Below are 21,063 nucleotides of genomic sequence, written 5' to 3' on the forward strand. Positions count from 1 at the left end.
ATGAACGCAACGTGATTCGGCCTTCAACGTGGCCAATCAGCCTTTTTCTCTGTTTAAAGTTGCAACATTTAATGAACATTGTGTCTTCTGATATCAGAAAATTTACCCTGTCTGGAATCTACATTGATTTATATGAGCATTGATTCTTTGCTTGAGATGCAGTTCTTCTCTGGTAGTTTTTCCATAACAATTCATTTTTCTCGAAGGCCTAATCTGGATTTGTCGACTCATTGACAAAAGAAAGACTTATCTTTGAAAGTACTGTAATGTCGGTACTTACATACATACATCCAGTACATACATATACGAACAAAGAAGGGCAAGACTGACGAACAAAGGAATGCATGAGAAGGTTTCCAAAAATCTGCACGAATGATGATGATGATGATAATGATTATCAGGCGAAACATCAAAATTATATTCCTTCCCTTCCCAGTACGCATAAGAGAAATGACGACCCTTCCTCCTCACGCGGAAAACGTCTTACAGCACAGGGAAAACCAGATTTCACCCTTTACCCCAAAATTTCAGTGAATGGGGAAACTCAGAAGGCAACACAGTCAAGAGTACGGAGGTCGATGGAATGGGCAACCTGAGGGACTTATCGAACTAAGACTTGATGATCGAAACACGAAAAACTGAAGAGAAATAGGTGGCCACGAATGAAGAGACAGAAACAACCCTCGAAGGATGGAAATGAATGATTCCTGTATTAGACAGGGGAAAAAGAACGACCCCAAACAACCTGTGAAGGCACCATTCTTTCATATATATCTCTCATGGGGTGATCTAGTATGGAACTCATTGAAAGATAATGTTGATTTCCTTCTGAAAAGGATATAAAAGAATTGAATATGAAGGCAAAAGAGAGAGAGAGAGAGAGAGAGAGAGAGAGAGAGAGAGAGAGAGAGAGAGAGAGAGAGAATATTCAGGTAACAAGAGATGGCGCTGATCACCATCACAGGGAAGGGGAAAGGAAGGGAGGTGCGTATGATCCCCGACCAACCATACACAGCGACCTGATCTGATGGCTGTTGGGCGTATGGTATGTAGAGCGAGCGCCATTTCCGACAGTTGATTGTGTGCCGTGACTGTCTTTCTGCCCTGTCTGCAAGTCCTAGGCTACAGAGAGCTCGTTTATCTTCTCTACATTATCTAGTATGGCAAGCCTTGTCAAAACCTGAAACGCAATACACAACACAACACTGTGTACAAGATTATGTATCCAGTAGGAGTTTCGAAAGTCTTTTTTGTGTGAAATTGGGTCGATCGAAAATTCTAAGAACTACGGGAAAAGTGCCGAGTATAAATAAAACTGCTTTCAGATACTTATGATCACTTAGATTGGAAGCAAACTCACACACGACACACACACACACACACACACACACACACACACGGCCGTAAAGTGAAGACCAACGACTTCATCTCTCACATTCATATACTACTTTCAAGAGGAGGGCTCCTGCTGTTCCAAGATCCAGCCGCAATCAGTTTCAAGAAGAATTGCTCGGAGTGAAGGCGATGGACACGTTGACGAGAAGTCTTCTGGTATTCTCAACATTCTCGTCTCTAGCATCATGTGGTGGGTGTTCCTTCTTTCTAATCTTTTGACATTAGTGAAACCTCCCGGAAGGCTAAGCACCATAACCCAGGGTTCTGTGCTTTTCTAGAATTGCTGTACCTTAAGTTGGACACTAGGGGATAAGTATCATGCATTGCAACTAAAAATTATAATCATGCTCGCATTCAGCTTTATTCTCAGTGGAGAATTAAAATGAGAAAAATGCAAGACGTGACATTGAGAATGACGAAGAATGGACAAACTATGATAAACTGCATAAATTCACATGCTTTCGGCTATGCTTGCATGCCTGCCTAAATGGAATGTTTATAAATTATACAGACTTAACCTCACTTGAATTGCCTATGGACGTAAACATACAACCATGCGAATTACGATTTTTTTTGCAAACTCCATCGCTTGCCATTCGTTGTGAGATGGTTAATTCACGAGCGAACACGGGTTTAACAAGAGCAAATTTGTTGAGAGCGTGTATTTTTAAAAACAAATTTCAGTCGTGTGCATGTGGGGTGCGAATCGTGTCTCGAACACCGTTAATGAATTATGAATACTTACAGTAGTTCTTTATGTTAAGGTTGACAGATCCGAAGAATTTCCTGTATATATTTATGAGCGTTCCCACAAGGGATCCATCCGAAGAGGTTTCCCGACAAGGTGTACGTTTCGTCCAAGATGAACGTTACATACACTGATGCAGGATCTTTCTTCCATGTAATATCATGGATATGCAAACATGTTTTCCCTTCAGGACATATAGTAATAAATACGCATATTAATAATGCTTCAGCAAAGTGAATTTCATGGCTCGATGCACTCTCGAAAGGAATCAGAAAATGGCTTTGGCGGCCTGTCGGCGGTGTAGTTCGTGAAAGGATTTTCCTGATACAATACATGATCTCTCTGTCTCTCTTGACTTTGACGAACAGAACGTCGAAAGTTGTTTTTTTATTTAAATGATCCAAATTCTTGTATTAAAAAAGTTTCAAGATGGCTTAGGAAACCTTTTTCTCATGAAAAAAATTTGAGGACAGACAACTTAGTAGCTTTACCATATAGTGAGAAATTAAAGTAGTGCCAAGTTGATCAAAACTTTCAAAGCGAATGTGGCTTTCAGGAACAATATCACAGTAAGAAGTATACAAATTAAATGCTCCCAAAAATACAAAAGCCTGTTCATATGAAGTATCATGTTCAGATTGCTCAGTAAAAGAAATTAGTCAAAAGGGCAAAGATCTAAATATAAAACACCATCAATATCGTGCAAGAACTTTTCAGTCTTCCGATGCCATATTTCTATATAAAAAGAATTTTGATCTTCGCTCTGAATGGCAAAAATGCAGATGGTTAATCGCTTGTAATGACTAGACTACGCGAAACATATAGTAGTAACATCCTAGAGTCAGCCCTATCATCTTTTTACGTAGGATGCTTCTGATTTAAGCAACTAAATAAAAGTATTTCACGAATAAATAGGAGGTCGTGCATGAAGTTTACCCTCATCACTTACGTACGTGTCCGCGGGTATCTGGGTATTTTTGATGTGTCGTTTTGAATTTTGTGCACGGGTGATGAAGTTCTATGCGTGTTCGTCAATATGTATATGAATTTAGATACGATCTTGTATATATCTTTTTATTTTCTTTTTATATATAAACCTTATTATGAATTTTTGTAAGCAAGTTATTAATTTAATCATGTATTTGTTTTTTTGCTTTTGGACAGTGAGAATTTTTTAAACATCCTTTGTTTTCTGATTATCGTTTTAAATGTAATCCTGTACCAGTACTGTGATAGGAAGGATCAATCCTGTATGGTCATCTGTTTGTTAACAACCTGTCTTCTGTCTTGTTATTATGAATGGAATCTTTTGCAACTTTGCTTCTCTGGGGGAAGAAAGACTGGACTGTCTTCCGGTTACTCATTCTAACTGTTGTTTTATGTTTACGTGATTCACTTCTTCTTATGTGGAGTTTTCTTACTTTATTTAGTGTACCTCTAAAGTCTGCAACAATTACGCGCGTCAAGTTTTCCATTTTCTTCTCTCTGTGGCGAATCTGCGCGCGTGTACACACACACACACACACACACACACACACACTATATGTAGTGGGGAAGGCATTCACTTTTTGAAAACTGCCGGTTGTAGTGCGTGCTTTCACTTCCGCAGGAACAAGTTGCTTGATATTTAACTATGTTGGAGCTTACACTTATCGTGCTCAGATGTCGGCTATCTTGGAAATTTCACAAATGGTTTATAAAATCTTGGTTTAAAATGAAATTTATGATTCCCCTGAAATACCTTTGTTCTAGTCTTTAAAACTATATAACTTTCCACCTTTTAATGGGTAATAGTGACCGAGTCTTTATCCTAAAAGGAACATTGTAAAATTCTTGGACTTAGAATTTTACTTAGTCTGTGGGCATTCAGAAATTTTATATAAGTTCTCAAGACACTTGGAGCCTTCACTGTGACCTCTCCACACATGTCACACACTCCTTGCCCTGATGCCTTTTTCCAACTGACTCTGCTTCCAGAGTCTTTGTATAATTATGATGCATTCATTCGGTGGCAAAATTTGGTGTATTTCCCAAGTTTCGTCCAGATGGACTCCCCTTTTCCATTAATGTTTCACGTTCACTTTTCTGTATATTTCGTTCAACGGGTGTTATCAAGTTAATGTTACGGTGCGCAAGAGGTCACCGGGCGAGGTCAAGATCTCGGTTAGTTCTTTTGGCCAGTGCTGTATGAGATAAAGACTTTAATTCGTATGGGGGACGAATGGTCAAACTCGGCATCTGGGATCGCTTAGTTCGTTATCGCCCTTTTTCTGTTTTCCTCTCTGTCTTTATCAGTAACTTCTGTATTCCCTTGTACATTTGTTAAGATATTTAGTTTATTCAATTGTAGACTGTTACAGGTTGAAAACAAGGCATGTTTACATTAACATATTAACAACAGCTTCCAGGCCTACCTACCGCCACGCATTTCCCCTCTGTGCTGAGAGTCTTGCAAACAAACCGACAACGCAGAAGGCTGCTAGCAAAGTCGTTTCTTTCTCTTCTAGGGCTTTGGAACGATACTGGCAGAGAACTGTTACACAAGCACTACCAAAACAAAGTAATTTTGACTTATTTGACATGAAACTGTTCGTGAAAGAAGACAAAACAGACCTACCCAACCAGTCAACAGGCGTAGTGTTAAATTTGCTTGCCCAGAATTTTTTCTTGTTATCATTCTTAAAGGCTGTTATGACTTTGGCCTGATGATTTGATAACTTATACCTTGATAACTTATACCGGAGGAAAATTATTTCTCTGTACTGGAAATTAAGTTGTTGTTACAATAAGGTTTAAATGATATATATAGCATCTTACTAATTTTTTTTATCGTATTGACAACTTCCAATGTACAATATTGTGTTTAGGAATTTTCATGTAACAATATTCTACAAATAATTATTTCATTTACAGAACTTAATAATCAATTCAATCATCAATAATAATAATCAAGCTCTTTTTTATAATTGTACAAATGTTCAGCGTACAACAATTACATTAAATTCTAAATAGTTGCTAGAGATTGATTCCCAGGGAATCTGACCTCATCAGGAACAGCCAAACAAGCGCCGCAGTCAACATGTTTATTCCATTGGGACGTTTCGGCTTTAACACACTAAACCATTTTCGACCTAAAATACAGGCAAAACACCGAAACAAAATTTTTTTACTAGTAAAATACAAATCAAATAACGGTCACACTCGAGAATAATTTTTTGTAAACTACATTACCATAAAAAACACACCACTCAGAAAAGAAAACACAATTACAATAACCAACAACACTAAGAAAAACAAACTCAAGACGAGAGAAATAAAAGACGTCAAATAAAACACAGGACTAAGAAACATTAAAAAACCACGAAAAGAAAAATGACACGATGGATAACTTAGCCTAAAGAGTGGAAAGCGAGAGCGGATAGAAAATCAGTAGATTATAGATAACGGAAAAGAAGACTGATCTTGGTTGAGTTGTGGCTTAAGTTTGTCAATATATATACTGTAGATTTTAAAATCCTTAAATCAGACAATTTTGAACAAGAATCTACAATTTTAAAATCCCTTATATTTAGTCTTGCCTGACTGCATCTGCTATATATAACAGACGCTACTTATTCTCTAAAGATATCATGTAAATTAGTGAATGACTTAAAGCATTTGAATATACCTCAAAATTACTTTTTATGCAGTTTTGATATTGAATCAATATTTATGAACATACCTCTTAATGAAACCATTGACATAGCAGTGAATGAAATGTATAAGGATGGGAACTCTTTCAGAAATTTGCCTCGGAATAAGCTCAAGACACTTTTGGAAGCAACACATAAAGATACGTATACTTCATGTTTAATGATGACTTGTATTTACAAGAGGAAGAGGGATAGCAATGGGTAGCCCATTTTCATGTATTTTTGCTCATTTGTTTTGAGGTTTCCATGAGGGAAGTTGGTCGCAGGATTTCTAAGAAGCGATTTGTAGATGATACTATTTTAATTTTGAAAATGGACACCAGTTTTCTTCATTACCTAAATAGCGAACATGAAAATATAAAATTTACTTTAGATAGGGAGGTGAATGACAAGATGCCATTTTTAGATATTTTCAATGCTCTGTTTACAGGAAACTCACTTTTTCAGGATTAGGTTTAAGTTTTTTCAGTCACTGTCCAAACATTTTCAAATTAAATGCAGTTAATACTTTCTACAGGGTTTATAATTTGTGCTCCAATTTCACTTTGTTTCATGAAGAGATGGAATTCTTGGCAAAAAATTTTTCGCAAATAATGGTTACCCGACCAATTTGGGCTTTAAACATATTAGGCCATTCCTGGAAAATGTTTGCAGTCCTAAAGTGCCATTTGTTACGGTTTCTAAACTAGTTTTTTTTTTACTGCAAATTGCTTTAAATTGGTAAATCAATTAAGCAACTTGAGAGGGAATTGAAATACTGTTTTGATAGATTTTATCCAGAGATTACTTTTAAATTCAATTTTGGTAATGATTTTACGATAAGAAGCCAACTACCTTTCAAAGATAAACTGCCTGATTTATTGAGTTCTGGTATTGTTTACTATTATGCCCCAACATGCCCAAAACTGCTGCCAGCATGCAGGGATCAGTGACAGGACAGGTAGAGAGAGACTTAGCATCAAGCAGCAGTCTTCTTCCATCCGTGAACACTACGGTAGATGCAGTCAGGCAAGACTAAATATAAGGGATTTAAAAGTTGTAGATTCTTGTTCAAAATTGTCTGATTTAAGGATTTTAAAATCTACAATATATATATTCACAAACTTAAGCCACTACTCAACCAAGATCAGTCTTCCTTTCCGTTATCTATAATCTACAGAATTTCTATCCGCTCTCGCTTTCCACTCTTTAGGCTAAGTTATCCATCGTGTAATTTTTCTTTTCGTGGTTTTTTAATGTTTCTTAGTCCTGTGTTTTATTTGATGTCTTTTATTTCTCTCGTCTTGAGTTTGTTTTTCTTATTTTTATTGGTTATTGTAATTCACTTAATTGTTTTAGTTTTAAGTCACTTTGTTTTCTTTTCTGAGTGGCGTGTTTTTTATGGTAACGTCGTTTACAAAAAAATATTCTCGAGTGTGACCTTTATTTGATTTGCATTTTACTAGTATAAAAAATTTATGTTTTGGTGTTTTGCCTCTATTTTAGGTCGAAAATGGTTTAGTGTGTTAAAGCCGAAACGTCCCAATGGAATAAACATGTTGATTACGGCGCTTGTTTGGCTGTTCATTATATTCCATAACAGCTGTCTTTAATTTGCCGTCACAGACACTAATTAATATCCATCTTATCTTAGATAATATTCGGACTAACCGGCCGTAAGTGGTAAAGGGAACGGCATCGTACACAACTGAGCCAGCCTTTTCCTAAAAAACATATTCCATATATTTCCTTGAGAAAACTTTGCAAAAGTTCCTTTTATATGTACTGTGCAAAACCCATCTATCATAATTCAGTTTACTCTTCAGATACGTCATCAAATGAGACAGCGACGTCATTTTCACTTGACCCACCCACGTGGCATGCAAGTAACCTCCTGTCAATAAAACCAGTGCACTGATAGCATCTAGTTTCGATTTACAGAGGAAATTAGGCATTAAATGAGTAGTTTGAGAGCAAAACGTCTCGATATTTCTACCTACATCTCCAGATGCTGCTCGAGTGAATATTCAAGCACTGGCTGTTCATCTTTTCACGATACAAAAATGCCACTGAAGGATCTAACGACCCTTATCTTGGTATGCTTGCAAATGCATTATTGCTTGAGAACTTTGAGCTTACAACTGATTGCGCTACTTATGGTGCTGCCATCGCAAAATGAAAAAGGTTTATACAGTCTGCCAACGAAGCTGTTTCTCGACATCGTCTTTGCCACTCATTGGTAGATGTCGGGAGAAACCACTGATGAATATTGACGTGCTCTCCACGAACTTGGCGTTGACTGCAATTAAAGAGAAACACGAGACGTCCGATGCTGCAGAAGATGATTTAGTTGCATTGGCGATACACGAGAATTGTTTCTTTTGTGGAAACAAGCGTCATCCTAGACAGAAGTGCCTTGTACAGGAAGTTACTTGTCGAAAATGCAATAGACTCGGACACTTTGCTAAGGCATGGTTAAGTAAATCAAAACCTACGTCTGCCATCTCTTTGTTCACCGCTGCTCTTGCTTCCGTTCCGCCGACACTGAATAATTCCGTTTTCTCTATTTTTATGTGTGGAACTAAAGTAAAATACCCTTATTGACGTTGGGGGCTCAGAAACTTTCACTGGTGGTAACATTCTGAAAAATATAAAATTACCCGCGACCCCTTAGGCCTACTCAGGAACTATCAAGTGGCGTGTAAGTGGCATACAAGTCACTGGCTCTAGCAATGCAGCCATAGTCAATGGACGTGAGTATTCCCGTGTTACATTCCTTGTGCCACCTGGGGTTCGTGCGGATGCGGTTCTTGGAATCCCTTTTCTTAGTATGCATTCTAGTGTAACAATGTCATATGGTGGTTCTCAGCCTTAGCTAGAAAGGTTTGCTTTAGCTACGTTGTCAGTTACGGCCCTAGAGTATTCTGTAATCTTTCTCCTGATTGTCATCCAATTGCTGTGAAATCAAGGAGATACAGTAAGTACTTCGGATGCGCAATTCATAGGGACAGAAATCGATCGCCTACTTGATGGAGGTGTCATTGAAAACAAGGCATCGCCATGGCGTGCTCAATTGGTGGTTGTTCACAACAGGAACAAGAGACGTATGGTTGTCGATTATTTGGAGACTATTAACAAATTTACCTACTTGGATGTACAGTCACTCAAAAATGTTTTGCAACATGTTCCAGAAGTTTTCGTTCACCTAACAGTAATTTGTTCTTTTGATATTTACAAGGAAATGTAATTTTCTTATTCGACTTTGGTTATTAATCATACGGTTAACAATATAAAAAAAGAATGGTGAGTGAAAAATTCATATTACGAAAAATGACGAAACATTTTGAAAAATTTCACTTCAGATGATTGGGCAAAAGAGTCAAAGAAGAAACTATATTTCGAATCCAGATAAAAGCTTATTGAACTAATAAAATAATACTGAATAATCATCAATGAAATTATATATAAATAAATAAAGAAAGAATTCAACCATTATCATTGTCAGAAACAAAAAAGAAAAAATCTCATAACGTCGTATGTTATCGTGTGACTCCACATTCGGGCAGGAAAGTTAAACTAAACTGTCACATCACATGCACCGGTAAGTTGGGCAAGAGACTCATCTGCACCGCAATCATTAGCTTGATAAGACTAATGTTTCTATCGTAGATATTGCTCGGCAGCTTAGCGTAAATAAAACAACCATGTATAGAGGGATACAACAACAGAGAGAACGAGGAAACATGATAAATTCATTGAAAAACTACTGTTAGGACCATCATCGGATGATCATTGAACGCAAGCTCCGCCTAACTCCCCTGACAACCGATGTTGCTATAAAGAGAGAGCATTACGCTCTCCCCTCAAGTTGCTGCTCAAACCATCCATAACAGGCTACATGGGACCAAGATATTATTTCATCATACTCCTGCCAAGAAACACTTCATACCAGCGAAACACAAAGAATAGAGGCTAGGGTTTGCGTTATAATATAAATCCAGTGGCCGATGATTCCTGTACGAGTCATCTTTTGCAATGAGGAGGAGGCATTCTCCACTGATGAGCATGGTAGTCTTCTTCACTGCTGGCATACTGGCATTTAGCATTAACTAAATTAATGTTGAACTTCTAGCTATTTTAATTCTTTAGAAACTTAGATAATAAGAAATACAAAAATAGGCGTTATATATTCAGTTAACGTCATAAGAGGCATCAAAATGATAGGCCTAAGTAGCAATGAAAGAAATGAGAAATTACATTATATATATATATGATAATATATATTTTATAAATATATATATATATATATGTATGTATGGATGTATGTATGTATGCATGTATGTATGCATGTATGTATGTGTCTTGCATTTATATTCTATGTATTACAAAAATAGGCGTGAAATCTGTTAGTCTAGTTCAGTATATTTTATATTAAGTTTCACTAGTTCACAATATACATAGGATTAGCCATTCAGAAATTTAATTAATAATAACGTGAAGCAAATCTTTACAAAAGTCGTATTTGTTGATGTTAATAAGACTAATAGTTTAACTTGTAACAGTCGTAGGCCTATGTCTACAAAGTTCACACATATGAAGGAGATAAAACGACGTTAGTGATGGCAGTTGGAGATGAAAATATTAAAACATAAGAACAGCAATGACCTCTGAAGTATTATAGTAACATCCTTTAATTAAGTAAAATATGACAACAGTAAGCAGTATCAGAGAAAGCCCTGCTTAAGGGAAACTGCAGGTAATTTCTCGGACCCACCACTAGTGCTCAGTTGTTTCATGCGCTTACAACTGAGTTGCCAAATAGCGCCAGATGTCGCTATTAAAAGCTGTTGTCCGAAAAGTTTTGAAGTATGTTGCAAAACTTTTTTGAGTGATTGTACATCCTCTTCTTAACAGATAGATGACCTAGTCAACGAAATAGCCAAACACAAAGTCTTTAGTTCAGTGGATTTCAAAAGTACCTATCATCTGGTCCCTTTACTGGAGGAAGAGGATCGACCTTTACAGCCTTTGAAGCAGAAACATTACCAGAAACATTACCAAAACATTACCAGGTTACCAGAAACATTACCAAAACATTACCAGGTAATGTTTTGGAGGTAATGTTTTGGTCTCACCAATGGAGTGGCGGCTTTTCAAAGGATTGTTGATGATATCTTTAGAACGACCGGTCTAAAGGGCGTTTATGCTTATCTTGATGATGACGTTTGTGGCAACACTCAAAAAGACCACGACGAAAACCGTAGAAGGTTTATGGAGGCAGCACCGATGTGTCTGACTGCCATTGGAGCTGCTTTAAACCAAGATAGAAGTCCAGTGGCCTTTTTCTCGAGATCCCTCGGTAAGGAAATGGTGCCATAACCCGACTAGAAAGCACTTTACACCGGTCTGTTTCTTTCATGTTTGATGGGAAGCATAAAGGGAAAATAGGAAATGAAAAGATTCTGCGACGGGAAGCAGAATTTATGCCCAATTCATTTTATGTCCAGCATCGCCTTGGTAGGTTGAATGCTGCAGCTGATGCTTTATCTCGAAATTTGTGCTCGCCCATAAATACCCAACAGTTATATCAGTTGCACAAGTCTCTGTCATCCAGGAGTTACTGGGTTTATGCATTTCATCAGAGCTGGGAATTTTCCCTATTCTTTGCCCTACCTATAGCAAGTGCAAACCTAGTCTTTATCGCGGCCCACCGGCTCAACTAATCCAAGTCATGATACCATTTGCTTATTTACAGTAAATGTTGATTCCAAGGGTCCACTATCCCCGTCGATGCTGGCAATCACTACATATTGATAATTGTGTTGATGGCAATAAGCGCACAGTATATAAAGAATATGTGTCAAAGGTGAAAAATGATACGGATCGTGGCCTTGACTAATAATCTTCAATGCAATTTAATAAGAAGAAAGCAAATTTAAAAAAAGAACTAAAGACTCTCTTATCCTGCAGGAGCTACGATACTGAAGGGAAAACACTGAAAGACAATTATAAAATATAAGAAGCACCTTATTTTGAAAAAGTACGAGGGCCCGTCAGAGAGGGAATTATCCCTGTGGAGTGCTGTATATAAAACCAAACAAAGTGACAAATATAGATTTCCTTTCGTCTTTCCCTGCAAGGATATGACTGCCACTACAAATATTTCTTGCCTCACTAAGCTGTTCTCAACTTTTGGTCAGCCGAACTACATGCACTCCGATAGAAGAGCATCTTTTATGTTATCTGAACTGAAATCGTTCCTCCTTCAACATGGCGCTGCAACAAGTCGTTCTACTTCCTATCATCCAACTAGTAATGCCTTATGCAAGCGTTTTGTTGGGACCGTGTGGAAGTCCGTGATGCTTGCCTTGAAGTCTCGTGATTTAGCGCCAAAAGCTTGGGAAATGGTTCTCGATGAAGCGTTACATTCGATTCGCACTCTTCTTTCCACTGCTACATGTGAGACCCCTTATGAAAGACCGCTCATCTATCAGTGAAAGACCTCTTCAAGAATGAGCCTTCCCACATGGCTGTGTAAATAGGTAACTGTTCCTCTGAGAAGACGTGTGTGTAGAACGGATGGTCCTCTCATTGAGGAAGTTGAATTACTAGAAGCTAACCCTTCATACGCACACATTAGATTTAAAGATGGACGTGAAGATACTGTGGTGCTCAGTGATTAAGCACAATATCCTCGTGATGTGCCATTAACACCGGAGGCCGGCGAGTCACAGCTTGCTGAAAACTAGTGTCAATTTTCCTGAGGGTGAACTTGAAACTGTCAGTAAAGACGATGCTGCTAAAACACAGGGAGTACAACACTATCAAAGATAATGCTACAACCTCTAATAATGATGATAACTTGTCAGTTGTCCCTAGACGTTCATAGAGCATACGTCGTCCTGTAGATCGTCTGACCTATAATTAATGTTACTGGGTTTATGAAACTTGCAATGTAGTACAGTAATTGCTTTTTTGTAAGATGATGTATATAATCTTTTTATAAGTTCGTTTCATAGGGTATAACAGTGTTATTAAAGGGGTGAATATGGTAAATTGGCATTTATCTCAGTAACCTGTCTGAATGTTTAACTACATTGTGTTTGTTGTTAGTGAATGGTTGTTTTCTTTTCAGTTGTTTGTGCAGTATTTGTTTACTTTTGACGTTCCCAGTTGCCCTACTCTTTGTGTTGGGGTCTTAGCTGGATAAAGCCTTGAATATGCATTGAGGTTTTTTTACTTCATATACATACAGGACAGGATGTCACGCGGGTTTATGCAAATATCTCAGGAAATGAAAGAAAATGTAATTCTGAACAGAAAATGTTCTATAAAAATATGCATTGTAAGGCTTCGTTTGTTTTTGAGGTAAATGTTTAAAATAACCATTAGTCATTAACGCGCCTCTCAGGTGAGTGATATGGCTGACGACATGACGGAGTAGTCGGGGATTAGAGGTTGGGGGTGGATGGGGCAAGGCAAGCAATCAGGTGGTCGGTTCATTTGTCACTCTCGAAACCCAAGATAAGTGGGTGTGTCTGCCATAATACATGTGTCAAATTCCTGTTTCATTATGAGAGCAAGAAACTGGAGACAATGCCTTACGGTTTCAATAAGGTGGAATATGTGGATATGATGTGAGGAGGACAACACAATTGACCTGCAAGATCACAAGAAAAAACACCGCTGAATTATTAGGGATACATGAAGTAGCTAGTGTCCAAGAAGAAAATTAAAACAAACTGGAACTTCGTAGAGAATCATGGAACTTTGAGAAATTCTAAGAAAAAGTACAAATTCCTTATTTCAAAGAGCGGCAATATGTAGCCTACCAATGCCAGGATAAGGATAACAAATGCTCCAAACTTACTTCAGCAATAGTTCAGTTAACCACTTTTTAGATCATACAGTTGTAGAAACAAAGAAAAGCGGGCCCAATTGAATCTCCTCTCCATAAAAGCTAGCCGTATTCATTAGACACTGATCAAAGATTTAAAATGTATTATTAAAAAACTCAAAAGGAAAAATGCTTCAATAGAAACGCCTTCGTCTCCATCAAATAATAAAAAGAATGGAAACATTACTGAAAAAATTCCTTTTCTTCCTTCCTGTCAAAGGTATCCTGTTCATGCAGTAATCAAAAGAGGTAAGAAAATACAGTGTCTCCTCTCCCAGCTCCCCTAGCCATCATGACTCCTGTCACCATCACTCATTCAGCATAGGCATCGTAGGCTAGTCCTGACTCCTGATTCACAAATTGCATGACGATGAGGCGTCAGGACAGAGCTCGCTAGAATTCAAGGATAAAAAATAAATGTTTCCAAACAACATGTACAATACTTTCTTGATATGTAAAGTTATATGGCACCACTATAAGCTAATCATTAACATCACACTGCATGAAGTCTGTTCACAGGTGATTTTCTGGCTGAAGGGACTGTAATGTTACATTATTTAATAACTTGCAAGAAAAAACCACAATTAAAAGACTAGCAATGCACTTACCTCATTCATTCCATCTCCCTACCTCTCCATCCCTGGTTACTCCAGCCTCCCATAAACAACCAGGCTCGCCTGAGAGCAGTGTTGGTGATAATCAGTTAATTTTAAAAATCACCTCACTGGCAAATGAAGCCTTAAAATGCATTTCTTTATAGAATATTTCCTGCTCAGGATTACTATTTCTTTCATTTCTTGAAATGTTTGCATAAACTCATGTTACACCCTTTATATATCCTATCTACCCTGGAAATAACCTTCACACCACTGACTGACTCCAGGTACCTAAATATTTGTCATATACATATATACACTATTTGCCAAAAAGGTTATCACATGCATTTTTAGACGAGTATTTTGGAATAGAATGGTCTGTTCACAAAATTGGTGGTAGTCTTATGTGACAGAAAGTTAAGTATACCTTAGTTTAACCAGACCACTGAGCTGATTAACAGCTCTCCTAGGGCTGGCCCGAAGGATTAGACTTATTTTACGTTGCTAAGAACCAATTGGTTACCTAGCAACTGAACCTACAGCTTATTGTGGAATCCGAACCACATTATAGCGAGAAATGAATTTCTATCACCAGAAATAAACTCCTCTTATTCCTCATTGGCAGGTCGGAGATTCGAACTCGCGGCCAACAGAGTGGTAGCTGAGAACGGAACCCGCTCGCCCAACGAGGAACTATTTTTTATGCTACAGAAAAACTTCCCATGGATAAAGGCATGTTTCATGAGTTAGGAAATGAAATTAGAAATTACACTTTAAAATTCAACACAAAGGACACATTAGTCGTAAACAAACCAGTATGCACTTATATTAGTTGGAAAAAGTAATGCTCACTTCCTTTCATATTTCACATCTGAACCTTTTTCTGAGACACATCAGCAAGTCAAACACATGCACATGAATTACAATAACCTTTATTTACATATCTACAGAATAAATGGTGGTTATGACCCCCGGAACAGCAAGCAGTGATAATGCCCACCAGGTGGCGTGGCATGCTGTCCACCAGCTGTACAAGGTTCTCAGTAGGTATCCTGTCCTGTTCTTCCAAGAGAGCCTGATCTAATTCTGTAAGGGTGGATGGCTGGTTGTCCATTTGTCTAATTGCACAGCTCAATTGATCCCATAAATGTTCTGTGGGGTTGAGATCTGGGCTCAGTGCAGGCTGCCTCAGGATGCTCACATCCTGTCCTTCAAGTTGAGTACCAGGCCAGTACCAGAATAGTGAATAGCAGATTGGTAGCGATGGGGCACAGAACCCGTAAATGTGCTGTGAGGCCAAAGCTCACCCCCAGACATAAAAGAGACTGTCTGGCTTGGACCCGCTAGCACTGGAATCTGACTGTACAACACTGGCACCATGCAGTATTTGGCGATGAGTCCAGATTTCTACTGTTTCCAGTAGATGCTAGGAGGTGTGTAAGCAGACAGGCTGGAGAACGTCTCAGGGACAAATGTGTACAAGGTCGAGTTGCTTGAGGTGGTGGATCTATCCATGTGTGGAGTGCCATTTGTGCAGATGGCAAGAGTCAGCATGTCATTTTGGATCGAAACTTGACGGGTGACGTGTACATACAGTAACTGGAACGGAATCTTCATAGGCTCGTGGTTTGTTTGCCAATAATTTCCAGTACGAAGACGACAATACTCCTGCCCTGGAAGGACAGGATGTGAACATCCCAAGGCAGCCTGCACTGAGCCCAGATCTCAACCCCGTAGGACATTTATGAGATCAACTGACCCGTGCAGTTAGACAAAGGGACAACCAGCCATCCACCCTTAGAGAATTAGGTCAGGCTCTCTTGGAAGACTGGGACAGGATACCTGCTGAGAACCTTGTACAGCTGGTGGACAGCATGCCACGCCACCTGGTGGGCATTATTGCTGCTCCCGGAGGTCATACCTGCTATTGACTCTGTAGATATGTAAATAAAGGTTATTGAAATTTATGTACATGTGTTTGACTTGCTGATATGTCTGAGAGAAAGGTTCAGATGTGAAATATGAAAGGAAGTGAACATTACTTTTCCCCGCTAATTTTAGTGCATGTTGGTTTGCTTGCGACTACTGTGTCCTTTGTATTGAATTTTAAAGCGTAATTTCGTTTCCTAATTCATGAAACTTACCTTTGTCCATGGGAAGTTTTTCTGTAGCACAAGACTACCACCAATTTTGTGAACAGACCATTCTATTCCAAATTACTCGTCTAAAAATGCATATGACCAGGTTTTTGGCGAATAGTGTATATTTATGACTTGAACTCACCATAATGTCGCTCCACATCTGATGTCGCTCTCTCTCTCTCTCTCTCTCTCTCTCTCTCTCTCTCTCTCTCTCTCTCTCTCTCTCTCTCTCTCTCTCTCTTACTTTCAGAATCCAACCTGTGGGATATAAATGAACGTCTCCGGACTCAGCTGCTCCAAAACTACCAGAAAATGACTTTCCCCCACAAGGGCCCCAACGATACAGCAACTGTTTTCTTCGATTTTTTGTTGATGGGAGCCTGGTTTCAAGAGGATCTGCAGATTCTCAATGTCAAGTCATGGGTTGTCATGGTGAGTGTTAATGAGGTGACTGTTGTTTGTGTTAGAGGGAGAGGGGGGTACAGTTTTTTTGGGGTTAGTTTGCCTGTTTGTTGGATGATGTAAAAAAGCTACTTTTGGGTTTTGGTGAAAGGTGAAAAGCCTGGCCGCTACCAACAGCTGATAAGATTTAGGGAGCGAAAAGAATGCCACTTTGGGAGAAGCTTTTTGGGGAGGAACTACAGTCTGCCAACGATCTTGCCTCATTTTTAGACAAATTCAAGTAACATCATCATCCCTGTCTATTTTGGGAGGCCCTCCTATGTGGCCTCATTTGATTTAACTGGCGTTCTTTAATTGTTTGTCAGTTGCATATTATAATTTTCTCAAATATCTTGCTTGTTGCATATTGGCTTTATTCATCTAGTACCCATAAGCATGTACTCTGTGAACCATTGTGTTTTCTATGCAGATTTCTGTAGGTCTTGACCATTTTTTGGTCTCATATCCTCTAGCTACGTCAATATACAAAATCTTACATTCTTGCTTTCAGTTGGCTGACAACGATGCTTGATTCAGATGGACGAGTCTTGTCACACAGGAAATCATTCATTATTAATTTGACTGCACTATTCATTATACCCCAGCATTTCCACAAATGGTCTGATATACCATTACAGTGACAGTTAAAATACGTCTAGTCTAGTGATGACACCATTTTTAAAGTTGATATTTTTCCAAGTGCCTTCCTCGGTAGAAGTCAAGGCACTTTCTTGAAACTATACAACTAAGACTTTTTGCATGGCTTTTACTGGGGAAACAGAAGGATCGACTTTTGCTTTGAATCATCAGCATTTGTTTCGACCCAGGTGAAAACACAAATGGGACACATCTAGCACTAAACACAGAAAATATTCGTTCATGAGAATGCCATGAAGACAAGACAGTGACTAAGTTTCCAAACAGCCTAGTGTGTTGGTCATGGCACAAAGGACATATAGTATCTTTCCGCTAGTAAAGAAGTTATCTTGATATTGTTTGCACTGCACCTTCCATACCAGATGATGAATCACATTTTCCTTTCATTTAAGCACCTATGATCACTTTCAGCCAACAATTGGCTTTATTTGAGCTGAGTAAGTAGCTGCAGCTATCATTTTCCCCTGTGCAACGTTTGATAAGTCCTTCCAGCAAATGGCCAGTTGTCACAATAGTCTCAAATTCAAATGAACATTCATGTTGGCTGGTTACTTACCATGCATGATTTAATACAAGCGTTCGTGTCTTAAGAAATCATCTCCAGGTTCAGATGTGATATGGTTGCTGCGGAAGATGCGAACAAGAGATAACTTGTTGGTACTGTCAATCAATGGAAAGTCAATTGTTAATACAAGGACAAACAACATGCGAAACAGCTGACAATCCAAGCTTCAGAGGACCAGATATATAATCCATTTGTGGTACACACACACGTCATGTACCTTCAGATATAGCATTTAATCCATTTGTGGTACACACACACGTCATGTACCTTCAGATATAGCATTTAATCCATTTGTGGTACACACACACGTCATGTACCTTCAGATGTAGCATTTAATCCATTTGTGGTACACACACGTCATGTACCTTCAGATGTAGCATTTAATCCATTTGTGGTACACACACACGTCATGTACCTTCAGATGTAGCATTTAATCCATTTGTGGTACACACACACGTCATGTACCTTCAGATGTAGCATTTAATCCATTTGTGGTACACACACACGTCATGTACCTTCAGATATAGCATTTAATCCATTTGTGGTACACACACACGTCATGTACCTTCAGATGTAGCATTTAATCCATTTGTGGTACACACACACGTCATGTACCTTCAGATATAGCATTTAATCCATTTGTGGTACACACACGTCATGTACCTTCAGATGTAGCATTTAATCCATTTGTGGTACACACACACGTCATGTACCTTCAGATGTAGCATTTAATCCATTTGTGGTACACACACGTCATGTACCTTCAGATGTAGCATTTAATCCATTTGTGGTACACACACACGTCATGTACCTTCAGATGTAGCATTTAATCCATTTGTGGTACACACACGTCATGTACCTTCAGATGTAGCATTTAATCCATTTGTGGTACACACACACGTCATGTACCTTCAGATGTAGCATTTAATCCATTTGTGGTACACACACGTCATGTACCTTCAGATGTAGCATTTAATCCATTTGTGGTACACACACACGTCATGTACCTTCAGATGTAGCATTTAATCCATTTGTGGTACACACACACGTCATGTACCTTCAGATGTAGCATTTAATCCATTTGTGGTACACACACACGTCATGTACCTTCAGATGTAGCATTTAATCCATTTGTGGTACACACACACGTCATGTACCTTCAGATATAGCATTTAATCCATTTGTGGTACACACACGTCATGTACCTTCAGATATAGCATTTAATCCATTTGTGGTACACACACACGTCATGTACCTTCAGATGCAGCATTTAATCCATTTGTGGTACACACACACGTCATGTACCTTCAGATGCAGCATTTAATCCATTTGTGGTACACACACACGTCATGTACCTTCAGATGCAGCATTTAATCCATTTGTGGTACACACACGTCATGTACCTTCAGATATAGCATTTAATCCATTTGTGGTACACACACACGTCATGTACCTTCAGATATAGCATTTAATCCATTTGTGGTACACACACGTCATGTACCTTCAGATGCAGCATTTAATCCATTTGTGGTACACACACGTCATGTACCTTCAGATGCAGCATTTAATCCATTTGTGGTACACACACACGTCATGTACCTTCAGATATAGCATTTAATCCATTTGTGGTACACACACACGTCATGTACCTTCAGATGCAGCATTTAATCCATTTGTGGTACACACACGTCATGTACCTTCAGATGCAGCATTTAATCCATTTGTGGTACACACACCTCATGTACCTTCAGATACAGCATTTAATCCATTTGTGGTACACACACACGTCATGTACCTTCAGATACAGCATTTAATCCATTTGTGGTACACACACACGTCATGTACCTTCAGATACAGCATTTAATCCATTTGTGGTACACACGTCATGTACCTTCAGATATAGCATTTAATCCATTTGTGGTACACACACACGTCATGTACCTTCAGATATAGCATTTAATCCATTTGTGGTACACACACACGTCATGTACCTTCAGATATAGCATTTAATCCATTTGTGGTACACACACACGTCATGTACCTTCAGATATAGCATTTAATCCATTTGTGGTACACACACACGTCATGTACCTTCAGATATAGCATTTAATCCATTTGTGGTACACACACGTCATGTACCTTCAGATATAGCATTTAATCCATTTGTGGTACACACACGTCATGTACCTTCAAATGCAGCATTTAATCCGTTTGTGGTACACACACACGTCATGTACCTTCAGATATAGCATTTAATCCATTTGTGGTACACACACACGTCATGTACCTTCAGATATAGCATTTAATCCATTTGTGGTACACACACACGTCATGTACCTTCAAATGCAGCATTTAATCCGTTTGTGGTACACACACACGTCATGTACCTTCAGATATAGCATTTAATCCATTTGTGGTACACACACACGTCATGTACCTTCAGATATAGCATTTAATCCATTTGTGGTACACACACACGTCATGTACCTTCAAATGCAGCATTTAATCCGTTTGTAGTACACACGTCATGTACCTTCAAATGCAGCATTTAATCCGTTTGTAGTACACACGTCATGTACCTTCAAATGCAGCATTTAATCCGTTTGTAGTACACACGTCATGTACCTTCAAATGCAGCATTTAATCCGTTTGTAGTACACACGTCATGTACCTTCAAATGCAGCATTTAATCCGTTTGTAGTACACACGTCATGTACCTTCAAATGCAGCATTTAATCCGTTTGTAGTACACACGTCATGTACCTTCAAATGCAGCATTGAATATAACATATTGGGCAAAATCTGTTTGTCTGTCTGTCTGTCCTTCAGTCTCATTGTTTGATTGACCTTACTTTTGGATCCTCGCATATTGACCACTGTGAAGTACTATCAGTAAATCAAGCATCATATCAGCCACACTTTTGTAGGGGTAATGCTTTCAGTTCACCTCAC

At 38.6% G+C, this 21,063-nt stretch overlaps 1 protein-coding gene across 3 annotated transcripts in view; it reads left to right on the top strand.

Moving 5' to 3' along the window:
* The first annotated feature begins 939 nt into the window (after positions 1–939).
* The window catches only part of LOC136836330 (neuronal acetylcholine receptor subunit alpha-6-like), a 118,436-nt gene continuing 98,312 nt past the window's right edge, over positions 940–21,063 (top strand). The window contains exons 1-2 of one of the 3 annotated variants that reach the window (XM_067100498.1): positions 940–1,585; positions 16,699–16,880. In XM_067100498.1, coding sequence (XP_066956599.1) covers positions 1,525–1,585; positions 16,699–16,880 — 243 coding nt within the window. In that variant the 5' untranslated portion in view covers positions 940–1,524. The remainder of the gene's footprint in view (positions 1,586–16,698; positions 16,881–21,063) is intronic. The other 2 variants (XM_067100499.1, XM_067100500.1) reach the window with 2 other exon arrangements.

This window comes from Macrobrachium rosenbergii, chromosome 56 (assembly GCF_040412425.1).
Source record: "Macrobrachium rosenbergii isolate ZJJX-2024 chromosome 56, ASM4041242v1, whole genome shotgun sequence".
Classification (NCBI taxonomy): Eukaryota; Metazoa; Arthropoda; class Malacostraca; order Decapoda; family Palaemonidae; genus Macrobrachium; species Macrobrachium rosenbergii.